This window comes from Parasteatoda tepidariorum, chromosome 4, assembly GCF_982258835.1.
Source record: "Parasteatoda tepidariorum strain Cologne lab strain chromosome 4, Ptep-v5.0, whole genome shotgun sequence".
Taxonomy (NCBI): domain Eukaryota; kingdom Metazoa; phylum Arthropoda; class Arachnida; order Araneae; family Theridiidae; genus Parasteatoda; species Parasteatoda tepidariorum.
Genome location: NC_141758.1, coordinates 86195171 through 86214533, shown reverse-complemented (window position 1 = coordinate 86214533; position 19363 = coordinate 86195171). Strand labels below are relative to the sequence as shown.

Sequence of the window (19363 nt, the reverse complement as noted above, 5' to 3'; positions counted from 1 at the left end):
TTCCTGTATGTATCCCTCCAGTATGGTTTCACTAAATACTTCTTTGCAGGCAGTGGCTGTCCGCCTTAGTATCCAATTTTTATTGACTGTATGCTGCATATATCTTCCACCTCGAGATGATGTATCAGAAGCAGATCTTGACGAACTAATTGCCCAACTCCCAGAACCTTTCATAATAATAGGGGATTTTAATGGCCATAATCCCATCTGGGGTAGTTCGGACATAAATAATAGAGGAAACTTAATTGAAAAACTTATCAATAATCATTTACTCAGTCTTCTCAATTCAGGTGAGAATACTTATTTTCACGCCCCTTCACAATCTTATCATGCCATAGATTTAGCAATTTGCAGCTCATCTCAGTATCCATATTGGTCTTTTTTGGTTCATGATAACATTTTCAATAGTGATCACTTCCCCTTAATACTAACTCATACAGGCAGCAGTAACTTTCAAAATTCCCGCACGCCACGACTTAAAATAGACACTATGAATTGGAACAAATTTAAATCGACTGTAAATATAACTGAAAACTTTATAAACCAAGCCAATATAAATGATGCAGTGGAACATATCACATCGAATATACTTAAAGCAGCGAAACACTGCACAAAGATGACATCAACTAAACTGCCAAAACATCCGAAACCTTGGTGGAATCAAAACTGTTTTCAAGCACAGAAAGAACAAAAAAAGCAATGGCAAACCTTTCGTAGACACCCAACCACAGATAATCTGATTGCATTTAAAAAAGCTCGGTCCATAGCCCGGAGAGTTCAAAGAAATGCTCAAAAAACCTCGTGGAAAAATTATGTCTCTTTAATAAACAGTAATACACCCTCAACTGAAATCTGGAACAAAATTAAAAGTATATCCGGTAAATATTGTGAACATAACATACCTATTCTCAAAGTTAATAACACACATATATCACACACTCCTGATATTGCAAATGCTCTTGCTGCTGCTTTCTCTGAAATCTCAAGTGCTTCAAATTACAAAGAACCCTTCGCCACATTTAAGAAAAATATCGAAAGAATTAAATTGAGGCCAAAAGACGACATAGATTATAATTATAACCGGCCATTTACAATAAACGACCTCCAATATGTTCTAAAAAACACCCGTCCTTCAACACCTGGACCAGATGAAATTCATTATTCAATGTTACAAAACCTGCCGGTTAGAGCTTTAGTGCTTCTACTTCAATTATATAATCGTATCTGGACAGAAAGAGTTTTTCCACAGACCTGGTCAACAGCATATGTTATCCCTATTTTAAAACCTGGTAAGAATTCCGAAGACACCACACTTGAATCGCGAAATCAATTATCTCCTTATCAAAGTGGTTTTCGCAAGGGCCGCAGTACCACTGATAATTTACTGAAACTTGAAACCGACATCCGTCAATGCTTTCTCAAAAATCAACACTTGGTTTCTATATTCTTTGATATGGAAAAAGCATATGACAGGACGTGGCGTTATGGAATCTTGCGAGATTTAATCAATTGTGACATTGGCGGTAATTTATTTTATTTTATAAAAAACTTTTTATCAAACAGGACATTTAGAGTTAAAATTAGTTCAACTTTATCAGATGTTTTTTCCCAGGAGCGTTCCTCAGGGAAGCATTTTAAGTGTGACACTTTTCATTTTGAAAATAAACGAAATTTTAAATCAACTTCCCCCGACTGTCTATGGCGAGCTATTTGTCGACGATTTTAGAATTTCATGCCGATCTGGCAATATGTCTCTCATTGAACGACAACTACAAATAGCTGTGAATAAAATTTTAAAATGGGCAAATGAAAACGGTTTTACATTTTCCCCACAAAAAACTCATTGTGTTCATTTCTGTCGTAAACGTGGTATGCATCTTCATCCTGAGATAACTCTGAATAATAACGTGATTCCTGTTTTAGCAGAAACCAAGTATCTAGGCATGATCTTCGATGAAAAGCTTACATTCAAACCACACATATTTTATATTAAAAGAAAATGCTCTCAAACACTTAACATTCTTAAGGTCCTCACAAACTGCTCATGGGGGGCTGATATGGACGCAATGCTAAAAATATACCGGTCCGTAATCCGTTCCAAACTTGACTATGGTATTTCTGTATACTCATCAGCCCGCCAATCTGTATTAAAATATCTCGATACCATCCATCATCAAGGATTAAGAATTTCATCGGGTGCATTCAGGACTTCACCAGTTGAGAGTCTTTATGTTTTATGTTCTGAACCTTCTCTGCATTTTCGTCGTTACAAGTTATCTCTGGACTATTATTTTAAAATAAAAGTGAATCCACTTCATCCACTCTACTCTTGTGTTTGCCATCCGCAACTTGTTACTCACTTCTCTTCACGTCCATCTTACATTCCTTCATTTGGAATTAGAACCACCAACATTTTATGTGAGCTTAACGTTTTAAATTTTGAGGTTTTTACTAGCACAGACGCTATCCCACCATGGGTTGATCTTACAACTTGTGTTTTAAACGTTTTTAATAATTTGAAAAAATCCGAGACGAGCCCAACAATTTTTAGCCAAATGTTTTACGAACATCGTCATCAATATATGGATTTTACACCTGTTTATACAAATGGATCGAAACATGATAACCATGTTGGTTGTGGTGTTGTTTACGAAAGCTCTAATATTTCTGAAAATTTTTTTCACGAAACTTCAATTCTCACTGCAGAATGCTATGCTATTTTGCTAGCACTTAATTTTATTTCAAACCAAACAAAAAATAAATGGATAATTTATACTGATTCTCGTAGCTTTATATCTAGTGTTCCTTACGTCGGAAAAAACCCCATAATTCAAAAAATACAAAGCCACTTTATGAAAATGCAAGTCCGAGGGTTCAGCATATATTTTTGTTGGATACCGTCACATGTCGGCATTCTTGGAAATGACCGTGCTGATATCATAGCTAAAACTACTCATAACTTAAGCAGGCCAACACAATTGACTTGCTTAGACCTGAAACACATTTGTAAAACTTCAGTTCATCAGGCCTGGAAAAATCATTGGAATGCGCAAAATAATAATAAATTATATGAAATTTACCCTAATCTTGATAATTGTAAGACATTAACTGTTGATCGCAAAACCCAGACTATTATAAATAGACTACGTATCGGTCATACTCGTTTCACTCATATGCATTTACTGAAAGCCGAACGTGCACCCAGCTGTACTCTATGTCAAGTTAACATTTCAATTAAACACATATTAACTGACTGCAGACGATTCAAATATTTGAGGAAGAAACTTTTTGGCAGATTTTATCCCCATCTTTCATCCCTACTTAGTGACCCTATACATCACAATCTCATCAAGTTCATCAAAACAATAAAACTGTATTCATTGATATAAGTAAAAGTGCAATTTTTTTTACCTAGTGACTGGCGCAGTATAGCCACTTCTGGCTCTTGTGCCATTAAACTTTAACCAACCAACCAACCAACTTTCCATTCTGGGAGAAGTTGCCTCAGTAAAAAAGCTACGCTCTGGTGACCTCTTAGTTGAAGTCTCCTCTGCAAAACAGGCAACTATTCTGGCAACATGCACCACCATGTGTTCATTTAATATAACAGTAACACCACATAGATCTTTAAACACCTCTCGTGGCGTCATATCAGAAACAGAATTCATAAATGACACAGAAGACACGATATTAGATAACCTTCAATCTCAAAACGTTACATCTGTTAGAAAGATTAAGATGCGCAGGGATGGTAAACTCATCCCTACGAAGCACTTTATCCTCACTTTTGCGTCTGCTAAATTACCAACTTTAATTAAAATGGCTTGGATTAACTGCCCGGTTCGGCCTTATATCCCAAATCCTTTGCGTTGTTACCAATGTCAAGGGTTTGGACATTCAAAAACGTCTTGCCGAGGTCGACCAGTGTGTGCCCGTTGCACCAATACAGACCATGAAGACACTTCTTGCGAGCTGCCACCTCTTTGCATCAACTGCAAGGGTGATCACGCAGCTTACGCCAGAAGTTGTCCGAAATGGTCACAAGAAAAGGAAATCCAGTCAATTAAAGTATTACAAAACTTAACATTTAACGAAGCCCGCAGAATAGTTACGGCCCGCACTCCCTGTCCGGGTGTGTCCTATTCCGCAGCAGCTGAAACTTCATATTGCACAGTAAGTACGCAGACAGATTCCTCAATATCATCTACCCCACAACAAACAAAACAAAATCCAAAATTCAATTTTACCGGACCATCTACTTCTCGCAGACCTGTATCCAAATCTCCACCTCCAAAAACATCTCGAATGACATCCCCAGAAAAGCCTCGTCCTGCCTTAAAGCAGCGTCCGAATACAAAGTTGCCACCTAGTCTGAAACCAGGTATTCCTAAAAAGAATAAAGACCCAAAATTCATACAAATCGCTAAAAAGTCCACTTCAGATATCTTGCAGAAGATGGACACAGAAATAACACTACATCCATCGGATGACGAATCGGTTTTCGACGACCCACCGATGGATGTCACGTCTAAATCAAAATTTAAATCCAAAAGATAATGGCAAGTTCCATTATCTCTTGGAATTGTCGCAGTGTGCGAAATAAAATCTCCGACATCAGAGATATAATTTTTAAATATCAGCCATCATGTTTTTCAATCCAAGAAACTCATTTAACATCCTCTGATAATTTTAATGTTCATAATTATGCATGTTACCGAAACGACCATGACGCCAGTAGTAGACCTAATGGTGGTGTCGCGATTTTAGCATCAACAAGTTTTTCATCAGTTCGTCTTCCATTGTCAACGTCATTGCAGGCTATTGCAGTAAAGATTCATATAAAGATTGCGATTACTGTCTGTTCCATTTATATACCTCCACATGCTTTAGTTTCACAACATGATTTAAACTCATTAATTCATCATCTGCCTACACCTTTCATTTTGCTTGGAGACTTTAATGGTCACAACGAACTATGGGGTAGTTTCGACACAAATACTAGAGGGCATCAAGTTGAAATGCTCATCCATGGTCATAATCTATGTTTACTGAATCAAGGTGAAGACACTCACTTTCATGAACCAACACGAACTTTTCATTGCATTGATCTTGCTTTATGTTCACCTGCGCTTTTACCCTTTTCAGAATTTTCGGTTGATAATGATCTTCATAGTAGCGATCATTTCCCAATCATTGTTTCATATGCATCTACTGCTTCTATCACTACAAAACCCTCTACATTTATTTACCATCGTGCTGATTGGAGGCTTTTTGCACAGCTTGCTGACATTACAGAAGATATGATATCAGATGAAAATCGTGAAGCTGCTGTTGAAACGGTGACTTCTGTGATCATCAATGCTGCATAAAGTAGCATACCAAAAACATCAACTTCTCGTCCCCGGCATCGCAAGCCATGGTGGACTGCTAGTAGGTAAAAAAAGCCGATTCTGGATTCTGGCGGTGCTGGCGGTGGAGTCGAGTTGTTTTCCTCCTGCTGCTGAGTTGTTCCCCTCCTGCTTTAGTTTTGGTTTCGGTTTCCAAAAATTTTTAACTTCCGGTGGCAACACCGGATTTAGTTTCTGTTTCCAAAGCAAGTAAAATGGCGCCTATTTCTGCCCTCTTGCTTATTTCTGCCAGTGCTGCGTTTGCGCAGTGCTGATGTGAAGCTCAACCGCCTCCGAATTGGTCACACCTGGTTAACGCATCTCCATTTACTATTCGGAGAACCTCCCCCCTGAATGCAGTACTTGTAACGTTCCTCTCACAATTCATCATATTTTAATAACGTGTTCATGTTTTAATCAACATCGTTTAAAGTTTTTTGGAAGTTCTATTTTATGCATGTAAGATTGGTTGGATGGGATTCACCATCCGAACATTTTTGCATTTTTACGTGCCGTTGGTATCTTTAACTGCATATAAAAGTTTTAACACATCTACTGTTTTATACACTCTTATCACCTTTGCTCATTTTACTTAGTATTTCGCGCGTTTTATACTGTATTCATACTTTTATCTTGTTTTATTTACTTTGTACTGTTTTATCAGTTTTAATTGTGCTGCAATTAACATTCCGCATTCACTCATACGTTTGAACTGTTTCACCATATTGTTTGGCGCAGCATGTCCTCATTTGGACCTTGTGCCACTAAACCCTACATTCAATCAATCAATCAAGCTTATTTCTGCCCTCTTGCTTATTTCTGCCCGCTTGAATTTCTTATTTTAGTTTTAGTTTTGATTTCAGTATTATTTCTTAGCGATGGCAACACTCATTCATTTCTATTTGTTATTAAAAGATGACAACACTCAATTTGGTTTCGGTATTCAAAATACACAGGTGGAACTGGCGGTTCAGTTTTAGCTTCGTCATTAATTACAAGTGGTTCCATCTAGAGATTGAAATAATTACTAATTTTTGTACATTATAGATGTTTGATACTGGTGGCGCCATCTATGTGAAAATTTTAGAAATAAAATAATTTCAAATCTATTTTAATATTTAATTATGTTTTATTGAATTATAATTCAAACTGAGGATCGAACTCATGCCAATCAAAAAAGCACTCGTGGGTCAGTAGTTGGATATCATAACCACTGACCTACGATTGCTTGGTCAGATATGTGTAAATAAGTTAAACCTTTGTATATTGAACACGTGTATGAATGAAGAGGGGTCGATTACGATATCACCTTTTAGTTTAATCGATATGTTTTTTACTTAATCATTGACAGTTATTAAATGACTATTTCTACCCGTATTGATGCTATTGTAATTTTCTCTGGGTGGCAACGGCATTGATCATGCACATGTTAAAGTTTGACGTGTTCGCGGTTATGAGTAAGAACTTAGATTCATATTTATTTTTAGTTCTGGAAATGGTCATACCTAAATATTAGTTTAAAATCATTTAAACTCATTTGATTTTTACTTATTTTTACTTCTTAGCTGTGGCAACACCTTCATTATTATTTACCGAATGGCAACTCTCCAAATTCTTGACGTATAATCCTAATCAAACTAGTTTCTGACTGACATCACCGCTGCACATTTCGTGGTGCATCCAGTTCAAACAAGATTTAACAAGGTAGAGCTCGAATTATGACGTATTGAATTCAGTTCCTTTCACCGATGTGACTGATTCCTATTTTCTCATTGGTTGTTAGTTTTTCAGTTTCTCGGAATGGCAACTCTATCTTAACAGTTATTGCCTAGTTTGAACTAGGAATTATATCAGTCGTTTAGTCGCGGTGTGGTAAAGTTAAAAAATTTTCTATCTTCACATTGTTTTTAGATATCGTTTCTGAATTTAGCTGAGTATGGATAAAAGAAAATGCAGTGAAGATTCATCTATACAGAGTAAAAAATCTAGAATGGATGATTCAAAAGTAAGTTTGATTTGTTATTTTTTAATAAATAAATAAGCTATATTTTTCATTATCAATGTTTAAACTGAGTATGCTATCTGTTTTAATTATGACAGTTTATTAAATATTTTTTCTTTTTTTTTATATTTTAGAGGAATGGAACTCTTATGGAGGACAACATGCCAGAGAATGTTTTTGCTCTTGGGGATAGCGTTTTCGTGGTGGTTAACAAATTCCTAAATAACGTTGTAGTGCACTTACGAAGATACAGAAAATATGGAAAAAAGTACTATCCTACATCAGCAGGTGTTACCCTAAGACCTTTCTGGGTGGAATACATAATGGGAGTAAGTTCAGTGCCTAAGTCAAAGCATGAACTGAACGGCGGAGTAGATTTACCAGAGGATGAGATCAAAATTACGAGTGATGATTTTCTACAATTTGTTTTTGAATGCTTTAAAGTTGGACTTGACTGAATCAATGGACTGAAATGATTTCGAATTATGATGCCATTGCAACCTGTATTATAAACTATACCTTTCAATGTATGGACTTTGTAAATGCATATCTCCAGTTTTGTGAAGGTTCTATTGAAGGAGCTTTATCATCATCATTAGATGTTAGCCTCGGTCAAGAGTTTGCGATGACAAAGCTACGCGGCTCATTGTTTGAACTGTTTATCGAAGGTGGTTTGAAACAGCCTGTAAGAATTGCTGAAGAACTCTGAGCTAATAAAGATAGAACTTTCAATTCTATTTATTGCATTCTCCATTGATGTTACGAACTTTGCCAACAAATTTTACTGTAATTTATCGGATAGCAAAAACTTTTTACTTTTAAGTCCCCTATCCTATGTGACCAGCGATTTCTTGAGGAATATTGAGCTAGATACTGTTTTACAGGAAGTAAAATCTATTCTATGCCCCCCTTATACTTTTGAGTATTTTGAAGATCATGATGATATGGATCTGTGAAAATAACGTATGTATGCTTGGGCAATACCTTTAAGAGATATGACTGGAAAAAGTGTAAAGTCGGCTTTAGAATCTATTTTTATAGAAAAAAAGCCTGAAGTGTTACAAACAGATGCTGGCACAGAATTCACAAATAAAATAGTTCAGAATTATTTGAAAAATATGAATGTAAAATATTTTTCGACGAATAATGAAACTAAAGCTAGCATAGTTGAAATGTTTAATCGTACGCTAAAAATAAAAATGTGGAAATACTTTACAGAATTTAATACTAAAAATTACACTAATGTTATAGATAAATTAATATATAGTTATAATCATTCGTATCATCGATCGATTAAAATGGAGCCTGCTTCCGTAAATAAACAAAATATGAAACAGGTTTTGCATAATTTGTATGGTACTCCAACAAAGGAGAAACCTAAGATACCTAAACTCAAAATCGGAGATCTTGTACGCATAAGTAAGAAAAAACTTCACTTTGAAAAGAGGTATGAACAAAATTGGAGTGTAGAACTTTTTAAAATTTATGAAATTGTCCCAAGAAGTCCAGTGGCTTATAAATTGAAAGATTTGGTAGATGAGGAGATTAAGGGTACTTTCTACGAAGCAGAACTGCAAAAAGTGATAGATTCAGGATTCTATCCTGTAGAGAAAGTGCTTAAAAAAAGAAAGAGGCGAGGATTAACTGAATATTTTGTTAAATTTTTGGGTTATCCTGAAAAGTTTAATACTTGGGTAACTGATATTCAAAAAGTATAAAAAGGAGAACTTGTTTATTACGGATTCATTTTCAAAAAAGTCTTTCTACGTAACATTACCTTCTGATAGTTCTATGCAATTCTTTCCTGAAAACAAATTATCTCATTTTAAGACTCAATTACCTGTTCCGGTTGATTTGAATGGGCAATGGGAAGTAGGACTGTCTGAAATAATCTATCCTCATTCATGGTATAACGTTAATGAAACTAATAATTATTTTCTATATAAAATTAGTAATGGTAATATCACTTCAACTGTTAAGAAAACAATTGATGTGGGTTGTTATGAATCAATGTTCGATATTGTATCAGCTATACAACTTACTTTACCAAAAAATCCTAGTCGGTTTACATTAAATTATAATAAAGCTACGAAACGAGTAGAAATTAATGCAGTTGAGGGCAGCAGTCTCCATTTAGAGAAGTTAAGTGAATTGCTAGGATTCAAACGTGATACAATCATAACGGGTAAAATGAAAAGTGAATTTGCTGCAGATGCATTGTCTAACTTTTCCGTTTTTTATGTCTACTCAGATTTAATTTCACCACAAATTGTAGGCGATATACAAACCCCTTTATTACGAATCGTTCGAATCAAAGGACAAGACGGGGAAACGATTAGTCAGTATTACGATAGACCACAATACTTATCGTTAATGAGGCATTCATTCCAAACTATTCAAGTAGAGCTGAGACTCAATTCAGGTGATTTTGTTCCCTTTGAAAAAGGTAGAGTGATTATAGTACTACATTTTCGTCTGAGGCAAATACTATAAATAGTATACCGCAATTATTGTATCCTCATTTAATGATATAACCATCAAGATGAATACACCATATGTTTGCTGCACTAAAAAGTTTGAAGATCATTATGTGAGTCAAATTGGCTCGGGTTTGACCTATTATAAAGGTGCTAATTTCCAAAAGGGTTATGGAATCGGGGGGATATTTCGTCGATTATTTAGAGCAGCATTACCTTTTTTAGTAAAAGGAGGTAAAACTGTTGCAAAAGAAGCATTAGTAACTGGCAGTCGTGTCGCTTCGGATGTATTGTCAGGAGAAAATTTTAAAGAAGCACTAAAAACAAGAAGTAAAGAAAGTGGGAAGAATTTAACACAAAAAGCCCTTGATAACGTACAGTCAATGGTAGGGAAAGGACGGTATAAAAGAAAGCGTAAGAAACGGAAGAGATTCATTTCCTCCAAAGCACGTAAAGTGAGTGGACGCGATATATTCGACCCGTAAAAAATGACATTTCTTTTGAAAGATTCCCCCGAATGCGCGAAGTCTGAATTAGAACTTTTTAATTTACCTGCATCTCAAACAGTTATTCAAGATGGGCAGTGGATACAATTTCATCCACTTTCTAACGTTTTCGATAACGCACCTGTAGAGTTTTAGATTTCTGGAAGTGGGGAAGACTATATAGATCTCAGTCAAACGCAACTATATGTGAAAGCGAAAATAGTAAAAGATGACAATACGTTTATTACTGCAAATGATACTATAGGACCTGTGAATTTATTTCTACATTCTTTATTTTCTCAAGTAGATGTATCCTTAAATGATTCCGTGGTTTCTAATTCAAATAATACGTACCCTTATCGAGCGTATATTGAGACTCTCTTAAACCATGGACATGATAGTAAAACTTCTCAATTAACGGCGGAATTATTTTACAAAGATAATGAAGATGGACTTATGAAAAGAACTGAATTTTTTAAAGAAAGTGCTACAGTAGAAATGATTGGCTGCATACATTCTGATCTATTTCATCAAGATCGTCTCTTACTTAATTTAGTTGATTTGAAAATGAAATTAATACGAAGCAAGCCTGAATTTTGTTTACAAGGATCTAAAGGCTTTAAAGTTGTGTTGGATCATGTTTCCTTATTCATACGCAAAGTTCGTGTTAACCCTGGAGTTATTCTTGGCCATGCTAAAGCACTGGAGAAAACGAGTGCAAAATATCCTATTAATAGAGTTCTGTGCAAAGTGTATTCGATTCCTAAAGGAAGCATGTCTTTCATTCAAGATAACATATTTTCAGGACAAATGCCAAAAAAAATTATTGTAGGATGTGTAGAAAATGAGGCTTTTCATGGAACATTTGCAAAATCCCCCTACGAATTTAAGCATTTTAATTTAAATTTTATCGGAGTGTATGTAGACGGCCACCCCGTACCACACAATCATTTGGAACTTGACTTTTCTAAAAATCAATACGTGCGCATCAAACAGATCGAATGGGTCAAGACAGAGGAATATTTATTTCCAGAGAAGAATATAAGAACTCTAATACATTGTTCGGATTTAATCTTTCCCCGGATTTATGTTCAGGAGAACATTTAAATTTGATAAAGCACAGCAATTTGCGATTAGAACTAAAATTCAGTCAATCATTAGAACACACTGTATGTGTTATCATTTTTGCTGAGTTTGAAAACTTAATTGAAGTAAACAAATCTAGAAATATTTTGTACGATTTCGGAAACTAAGGAATGGATGGATTAGCTATTTCATATTTTATCTAATGAAAAGGTAACGTCCCCATATTTTCGAGAGGTGTATTCTATAGACACCCTACCGATTTTACAGGAAAATTCGTGTGCGATAATGAACTCTGATGAATCCTCACAGTCTGGAACTCACTGGTTGGGTATATTTATCAATAAGAAGAACGAGTTAGAACTGTATGACTCCTATGGTCGACCACCCAGCTTTTACGGCATGAATATATCTCCTTACTCGGCTGTACAATGGAATTCTAAAGTATATCAATCACTTACTTCAAATGTGTGCGGTCAATATTGTATTTATTTTCTACTGAAACGTTGTCAAGGTTATTCTATGTTTCATATTTTAAATCAATTGTATGTTAGTGATTTTCGAGTGTATCAATTTGTAAAGAAAAGATACGGTGTAAGATTTGTTTCAGAAAATAAAATAAAAATGAATAAAATTAAAATATTATGTATATTTATTTTGTTGCATTGTATCATATTTATTTAATAACTAGAAAAGAATTTCTCTTAAAGAAAACTTTTTTTTTCAAAGGAAAGAAAAATCATCACTTTTTGAAATTTCCTTACCGAGGAAAAAAAAGAATAACATTTTTATTTCGTTTTTAGAAATAAAATTATTTTTAAGAAAAAAAATTACAAATATCTTCAAAAAAAAAAATTTTTTTTTCCAAGAAAAAAAAAGGAAAAGAAAAACATTTATATTTAAATATTTTTGTATATGTAAATATTTTGTATAAAAAAATGAAAAGATAAGAAAAAGTTTTTTAAAAAGATGTTTTTATAAATTTTTTTTCTTCTAAATATGAAAACTTCATAAGAAAATAAAACATTGAAGATAATGACAAAGACAAAAAGTTTTAATTAATAGAGTGACATTTATTTTTAAAGTTTCACCCAAGCACTTCTGCGAGCATACATTACAGGTTTCATAACAATTTTATTTTTACTATACAATTTTTTATTTACATCTAAGTGTGCTGGTAAATGAACATCATTTAATGTTTTTAGAAATACATTTCTTCCCACTGGAGCTGATTTTCTGTTTCGTAAAAAGTCATTTATAAGATTTACTATATTACTTCCAGGAACAGCTTTATCTTCATGAATAATCTCCCCTTTATTGTTCCATAGGAGAGATTCATTACTTTTTAAAAATTGATACATATCTTTAGCTTTTTTTCGAGCTGGAACTACAGTTAGAATTTTGTCCTCCAAGTCTTCTGTTTCTTTTTTGATATTTGAAGAGTCCTCTTCTGCAGACGCATCTAAAGGATTCTCTACATTTGTAATATCCTGTTGTTCCGTTTGAGGTTCTGGTTTATCGGGTTTCATAATTGAAAAATGAGTGTATTTCTGTAACACTTGCAAATACAGAGCTGCTTTATCATGATCAGCTAAATATTTATTCTGTAGTATATTTTTCATTTGTTGATCCAACTCCGATAAGTGTTCTTGAATTTGAACCCTATCTTCTTGAACTAGCACGAATTTCTTACTGTGCTCCATGAATTGAAGAACTAATTACTGATATAGCAGCAGGTAATAAAATAGATAAAAATCCTTCTCCCTTTTGAATGAGAATTTGCTTTTTCTTATATAAGGGTGTTTTTTTGTTTGAAAGTTTTCGCAAGTTTTCTTTAAAAGGAGATAAACGACTTTTTTGAGTTTTTGTTAAGGGTACGTTTCCACACAACACATTTAAGACACATTCACACAAAGTTTTTATCTCACTTTTTGAACAATTTTTCAGTAGAGACTTAGAATTTTTAGTTTTAGAAATAAATTTTAAGAGCTGTAAAGTTTGTTCAGTGCACACTGACATCTTGTTATCAAATGAATGATACAATTATTGTTCGAATGTATTTATCATTTCTCCAAAAATCTAACAAAAGTGTTCCAGACGCAAGTGCGTGAACGCAGATGCAGTGATTATTTATTATATTATTTATTGTATTATTTCTTACATTATTCTTTTGTTGGCAACATGTATATATTCTTTGTGTACTTTTGTGATAGTAAAAGAGTTTGTTCTATGAGATACTTGTTTCAGTGTTGATTGTAATTAGAAAGCATTTACATTTATAACCAACACATTTTGGTGCCGAAACAACTCTGTTTAAAATTAAATACGAATCAGATGAATAATTTACGCAGTCACTCTTTTAAAAACTAGCGAAACGTCAAACATCAGTATATTACTCAATGATGGAGAAACAAAACGATAAAGAACTTGGCGATAGTCTGGCACTTTTGAAAAGAAAAAGAGGAACAGTGCGAGGTAATGTTACTCGATTTATTACGCAATTAAATTCCGATCTTTCTGCAACCTCTGACACTTTAAATGAAAATGTCGAATATATTAGTCATCGGCTTTCCGATTGCTTGTTAGAAATGAAGAAATTGGATAATGACATACATAGTTTATTAACAGATAGTGATTATGACAATGATATTATTCAATGTGAAGAATACGTGGATAATGCCGAGCTCGCTATCTTTAAAGCAAAAAAATTTGGCAGTAGAATTAATTTTGAATTTAATACGTTCCAATCGCCAGAAGTAACCATTTCTCAAATACCTGTTACACAAGTACCCGTTATGCAATTACCCGTTTCTCACTCTCACACAGTGAAACTCCCTACTATTAAACTGGATACTTTTCGAGGTGATATTGAACAATGGCAGTGTTTCTGGGAACAATTTAAATCTTCTATTGACGATAATAATAGTCTATCATTAATTGATAAACATGTGTTTTTGCGAGGATATTTAGAAGATGAACCTAGACGTTTAGTCGACGGAATCAGTGTTAGTGCCAGCACATATGAAACTACAAAAGCTCTTCTTCAAAATCGATATGGCGACAAAAACAGAATAATTCAAACCCATTTAGACTTTTTGGAAAATATTTCGCCAATACGTAATCCCACTCCTATTGCATTGAATGAAGTATTTATAGAATGCAACAGAAGACTAAACGCTTTAACGGCCTTAGGGGAGGATATCAACGCTTACGGGCGAGTTTTGGCTCCAAAAATTTTACGTGCCTTTCCGGATGATATTTGTCGCCGATGGATCATTTACGCAAAAAGAGAGAAAATATCTGAAGGTGATATGAATAAACTAGTGCAATATTTATCTGAAGAAGTAGAAGGTGCTCTCACAACACTAAAAATTCGAGGTGAGCAAAACTTTGATTACACATTTAAAACATCTACAGCAGCCTTGCATGTGAATTCTAAAAAGATTAACCAGACAAAAAAACCATCTCCATTTTGCCCCTTCTGTGAAATTAACGGTCACTGGCCGCAAGATTGTACGAATATAACTGATATCGATACTCGAATCCAAAAATTAAAAACCTCTGGTACATGCTTCCTGTGTACTAATCGCGGCCATAGTATAAACAATTGCCTTCGCAAAGATAAAGCATTCTGCATAAGATGCAAAAGGAAGCACCATGTCTCTATTTGTAGAAACAACAGTTCAAATCAACCTAGCCACTCTATTTCTACAAATAACATAGATACTCGTACACCTAATTTTACTCACTTACAGACTGCTCGAGTATATATAACTGGCCCAACTGGTATTACTAAGCTTACAAGATGCATTTTAGATTGTGGAAGTCAAACCAGTTTCATTCATTCACATCTTGTAGACTACCTAAAATTAGATGTTATTAGCTCTGATTCACTTGAAATTCATGCATTCCAATCATCATCAAATCAGGCTCAATCGAGACGAAAAGTAAGATTTAAACTATAAAGTATTTGGAATCAGTCAGAAATTTATCTACATGCATTTGAAAGTTCTATTAGATATGCAGTTCATCCCTCAGTTCCATTAGAGATTGCTTCTACGGCTCACAAGAAAAAATTTAGGCTTGCTGACCCGAATGACACCATTCAAGAGATGCCTATAGAAGTTTTGATTTGTGCAGATTTTTATTGGACGGTGGTGAATTCTGAGATTCCTTTCAGACTTTCGGAAACAATTATGCTCATTCCATCAATCTTTGGCTGGATTTTGTCTGTATCCAGATCTCATACATCTGTCGCTTCTTTATCGTCAGTTCATAATATTAGCATGAAATTACCATATACTTTGGATGATCAAGTTAGGAAATTCTGGGACTTAGATACTTTAGGTATTAAAGCCATGCAAGACAAAGAAATGTCCATTCGCAATTCTGAAATATTGGAAGACTTTCGCAGTTCTTATGAAGTCCTAGAAAATCGTCGTGTTGTTAGATTACCTTGGAAGAAAGACGTTACTCTTTCTTCAAATAACTATCACGTAGCATCAAAACGCTTCAATTCATTGTGCAAGAAGCTCCAAACAGATCCTAGCTTAAAGGAAATGTATGTTACACTCATGGAAGATTACATAGACAAAAGACAAGTTGAAATAGCACCGGAAAATCATGATAAAGTAGAAAAAAGCTATTACATACCCCATCATCTAGTCATTAAAGAGAAGAACGCAGAAATTAAGGGACGAGTAGTGCTCGACGCCTCTTCTCACACACCAGGCCATCCATCATTAAACGATGTTCTAGAACAAGGTCCCAACTTACTTCCAGAAATTTTAGCCACCTTATTGCGATTTCGTCTTCACAAACAAGCAATTATTAGTGATGGAAGTCAGGCCTTTTTACAATTAACCTTGTGGGAAAAAGACAGATGTGCTACTAAGTTTTTGTGGTTCAAAACTAGGAAAAATGGTGATGGACATTTGCAGCTAGAGAATGAAATTGTGGTCTACCAATTTACACGTTTACCCTTTGGATTAACCAGCAGCCCATTCCTTCTTTCAGCTACACTTGACGAATTTATCCTGCATGTACTCCAACATTTATCCCACAGCAGCTAAACATCTAAAAGGCAATATTTTCATGGATGATTTCGTTGTGGGAGTTTATTCAGAAATCGAAGCGAAGACCCTATTTCACGAAATGCGAGAACTCACGAGTCTTATAAGCCTTCCCTTAGCAAAATGGAGTACCAACTCACAAGTTTTGAAAAACGAATGGAAGAAAGAAAAAATAAAGTTTAAAAGTTAGACTCAAGTCTTAGGTGTTCATTGGGATACAGAAGAAGATTAGTTTCATCAAAATATTAAGGAGCATGACCACGATTTATTTAAGGAACCGGTCACTAAACGCTTACTTCTAAAAACAATCTCAAAGATTTTGATCCCTTGGGAATTTTCTCACCATCTACTGTAATAGGAAAAATTCTCTTTCAAGATACATGGCTATGCGGTATTGAATGGGACGAACTTTTACCCCCATCTATCGCATCAAGGTGGTCAAAATGGATTATAGACTTATCACATTTAAACAACATTCGAATCCCCAGATGGATTGGAATATCTTCTGCTGATGTTACCATTCACGTTTTCTGCGATGCTTCGGAACGTGCTTACGGAACAGTGTTATATGTACGATTCACAGAAGATACTAAATTTCATATTCGAATGGTTTGCAGTCGTAATAGACTTTCTCCTCTGAAAATAATAACACTTCCCCGCTTAGAGCTGTTAGCCGCATTATTGGGTGCTCGATTACTCCACTATTTTTGTACAGAAACTAAACTGGATAGGAACACAGCAACACTTTGGAGTGACTCAACAGTTGCCTTAAATTGGATACAAGGTGATCCAAATTGTTGGAAAACTTTTGTCTGTAACCGAACGAACGAAATTCTCAATTACACAAATCCAACACAATGGCGGCATTGCCCTGGCAATGAAAATCCTGCCGACCACTTGTCTCGTGGTGTTGCACCAACAGAGCTTAAATCATTGGATCTTTGGTGGCTCGGACCTACCTCCCTAACCCAGTCATCAAAGTTTTGGCCTTCAAAACAACTGAGTGACGCTAATCCAGATATTCATGTTGAACTACGTAAACCAGCTTCTCAATCTTTATTGATAACTTCTTACCAACCTCTTATTGATATATCGCGGTTCAGTTCATATATGAAACTTCTTAGAGTTACAGCATGGATATTTTTCGTTTCTTGTATAACTGTCGATCCAAGCAACACATTTCTATTGACCTCACATGTGATGAGCTTAACACAGCAAAGAACGATTGGATTTTTACAGTGCAAAAGCAATGCTTTCCAGCAGAGCTTCACGCTTTACAAAATAATTCCCCTTTGCCAAAATCTTCAACAATTAGCCGTCTTAACCCGTTTCTTCAAGAAAATCTCATACGATTAGGAGGTAGATTACAGTTTGCATCGCTCAAAAATGAGCAAAAACACCCTTTGCTTCTTGATGGCTCTCATCCTTTTGTACATCTTCTCATATACTACACACACGTGAAGCTTCATCACTGAATTGTTCAAATTGTACTTTCAGAGATTCGTTCCAACTTCTGGATAATACGAGGACGTGAAGCCATTAAACGAGTGCTCTATAAATGTCTACCTTGTAAACTCTCACAGGCATCTAGAAGTCAACAAATCGAAGCTCCTTTACCAAGGGACAGAATTACACCTTGCCTTCCATTTACTACAATTGGCATAGATTTCGCTGGCCCACTTTATGTTCGTAACTTGAAACCTTTAAATACAGCCTATATCGCACTTTTCACTTGCTCAACTACTCGTGCCGAAAATATTGAACTAGTCTCTGATCTCACTACTGACAAATTTCTCATGGCCTTAAAAAGATTTGTAGGCAGAAGAGGAGTCCCTCATACAATATACACTGACAACGCCACTACCTTCCACGCCGCTAATAAAGAGCTATCCATTTTATGGGACAACTTGACATCGTCAAAAGTCCAGCAAGACGGGAATTAAGTGGAAATTTATTGTTGCACGAGAGGCTTGGTGGGGAGGATGGTGGGAACGTTTGATCGGACTAACAAAAAGATGTTTGCGAAAATCCCTAGGTCGAACCTTGTTAGATGAAGAAGGTCTTTCTACAGCATTAGTTGGTGTTGAAGCCGCATTAAATAGTCGACCGTTAGTTTATGAACAAGGAAATGATGATCCTGAGGAAACATTAACACCATCCCATTTTCTTACCGGTAGAAGACTTACAACCATACCTTCACAACCTGCAGCATCTAGTAGAAATCTCCCGACCTGTTCAACTGATCATTCCTCTTGAGATTGATCAGGGTGGGGAGGATGTTCCAGACGCAAGTGCGTGAACGCGGATGCAGTGATTACCAGACGTGAACGCAGATGCAGTGATTATTTATTATATTATTTATTGTATTATTTCTTACATTATTCTTTTGTTGGCAACATGTATATATTCTTTGTGTACTTTTGTGATAGTAAAAGAGTTTGTTCTATGAGATACTTGTTTCAGTGTTGATTGTAATTAGAAAACATTTACGTTTATAACCAACACAAAAAGCTTTCACTTTAGTGAGTGCACATCTATTAAAATTTGGAGCGTGATAAGAGCAAAAGTCTGAAATTGTATCTAATTTATCCATTTTCGGACAGCCAATATCATCTAAATTTTCACATTTTTTCCCAATTAAAAATTCTAGAATTTTTTTTTTCTCCAGTCCTTTCACATAAATATGTGTGAACATATTAGATAAAAAAATCAAAACGGTACGTAGTTGATAATATGGTAGTTCTCCTTCATTCCATTCTATTAAATGTATTTGTTTTGTTACCCATTTATATTGAAATTTCTCATGATGAGTAAGCTCTTCGAAAGAACATGGCGGAAGAAAATGAAAGTTACCGAT

General features: G+C 35.0%; 4 protein-coding genes across 4 annotated transcripts; all 4 read left to right on the top strand.

The window, feature by feature from the left end:
- The first annotated feature begins 1748 nt into the window (after positions 1–1748).
- Positions 1749–3516, top strand: LOC147811886 (uncharacterized). The gene has a single exon (XM_087161524.1). It carries the CDS (start codon positions 1749–1751, stop codon positions 3387–3389), a length of 1641 nt encoding a protein of 546 aa, XP_087017650.1. The 3' UTR covers positions 3390–3516.
- Positions 3517–14229: 10713 nt separating this feature from the next.
- LOC122272002 (uncharacterized) lies at positions 14230–15399 on the top strand. The gene has a single exon (XM_043054922.3). It carries the CDS (start codon positions 14230–14232, stop codon positions 15397–15399), a length of 1170 nt encoding a protein of 389 aa, XP_042910856.3.
- A 147-nt stretch (positions 15400–15546) lies between these two features.
- LOC122272001 (uncharacterized) lies at positions 15547–16506 on the top strand. Its single transcript, XM_043054921.1, has one exon. The coding sequence runs from the start codon at positions 15547–15549 to the stop codon at positions 16504–16506; it is 960 nt and encodes a 319-aa protein (XP_042910855.1).
- Positions 16507–16588: 82 nt separating this feature from the next.
- Positions 16589–18762, top strand: LOC147811885 (uncharacterized). Its single transcript, XM_087162266.1, has 4 exons — positions 16589–16691; positions 16883–17823; positions 18090–18320; positions 18430–18762. The coding sequence occupies exons 1-4, from the start codon at positions 16589–16591 to the stop codon at positions 18760–18762; spliced, it is 1608 nt and encodes a 535-aa protein (XP_087018392.1).
- Positions 18763–19363: the final 601 nt, after the last annotated feature.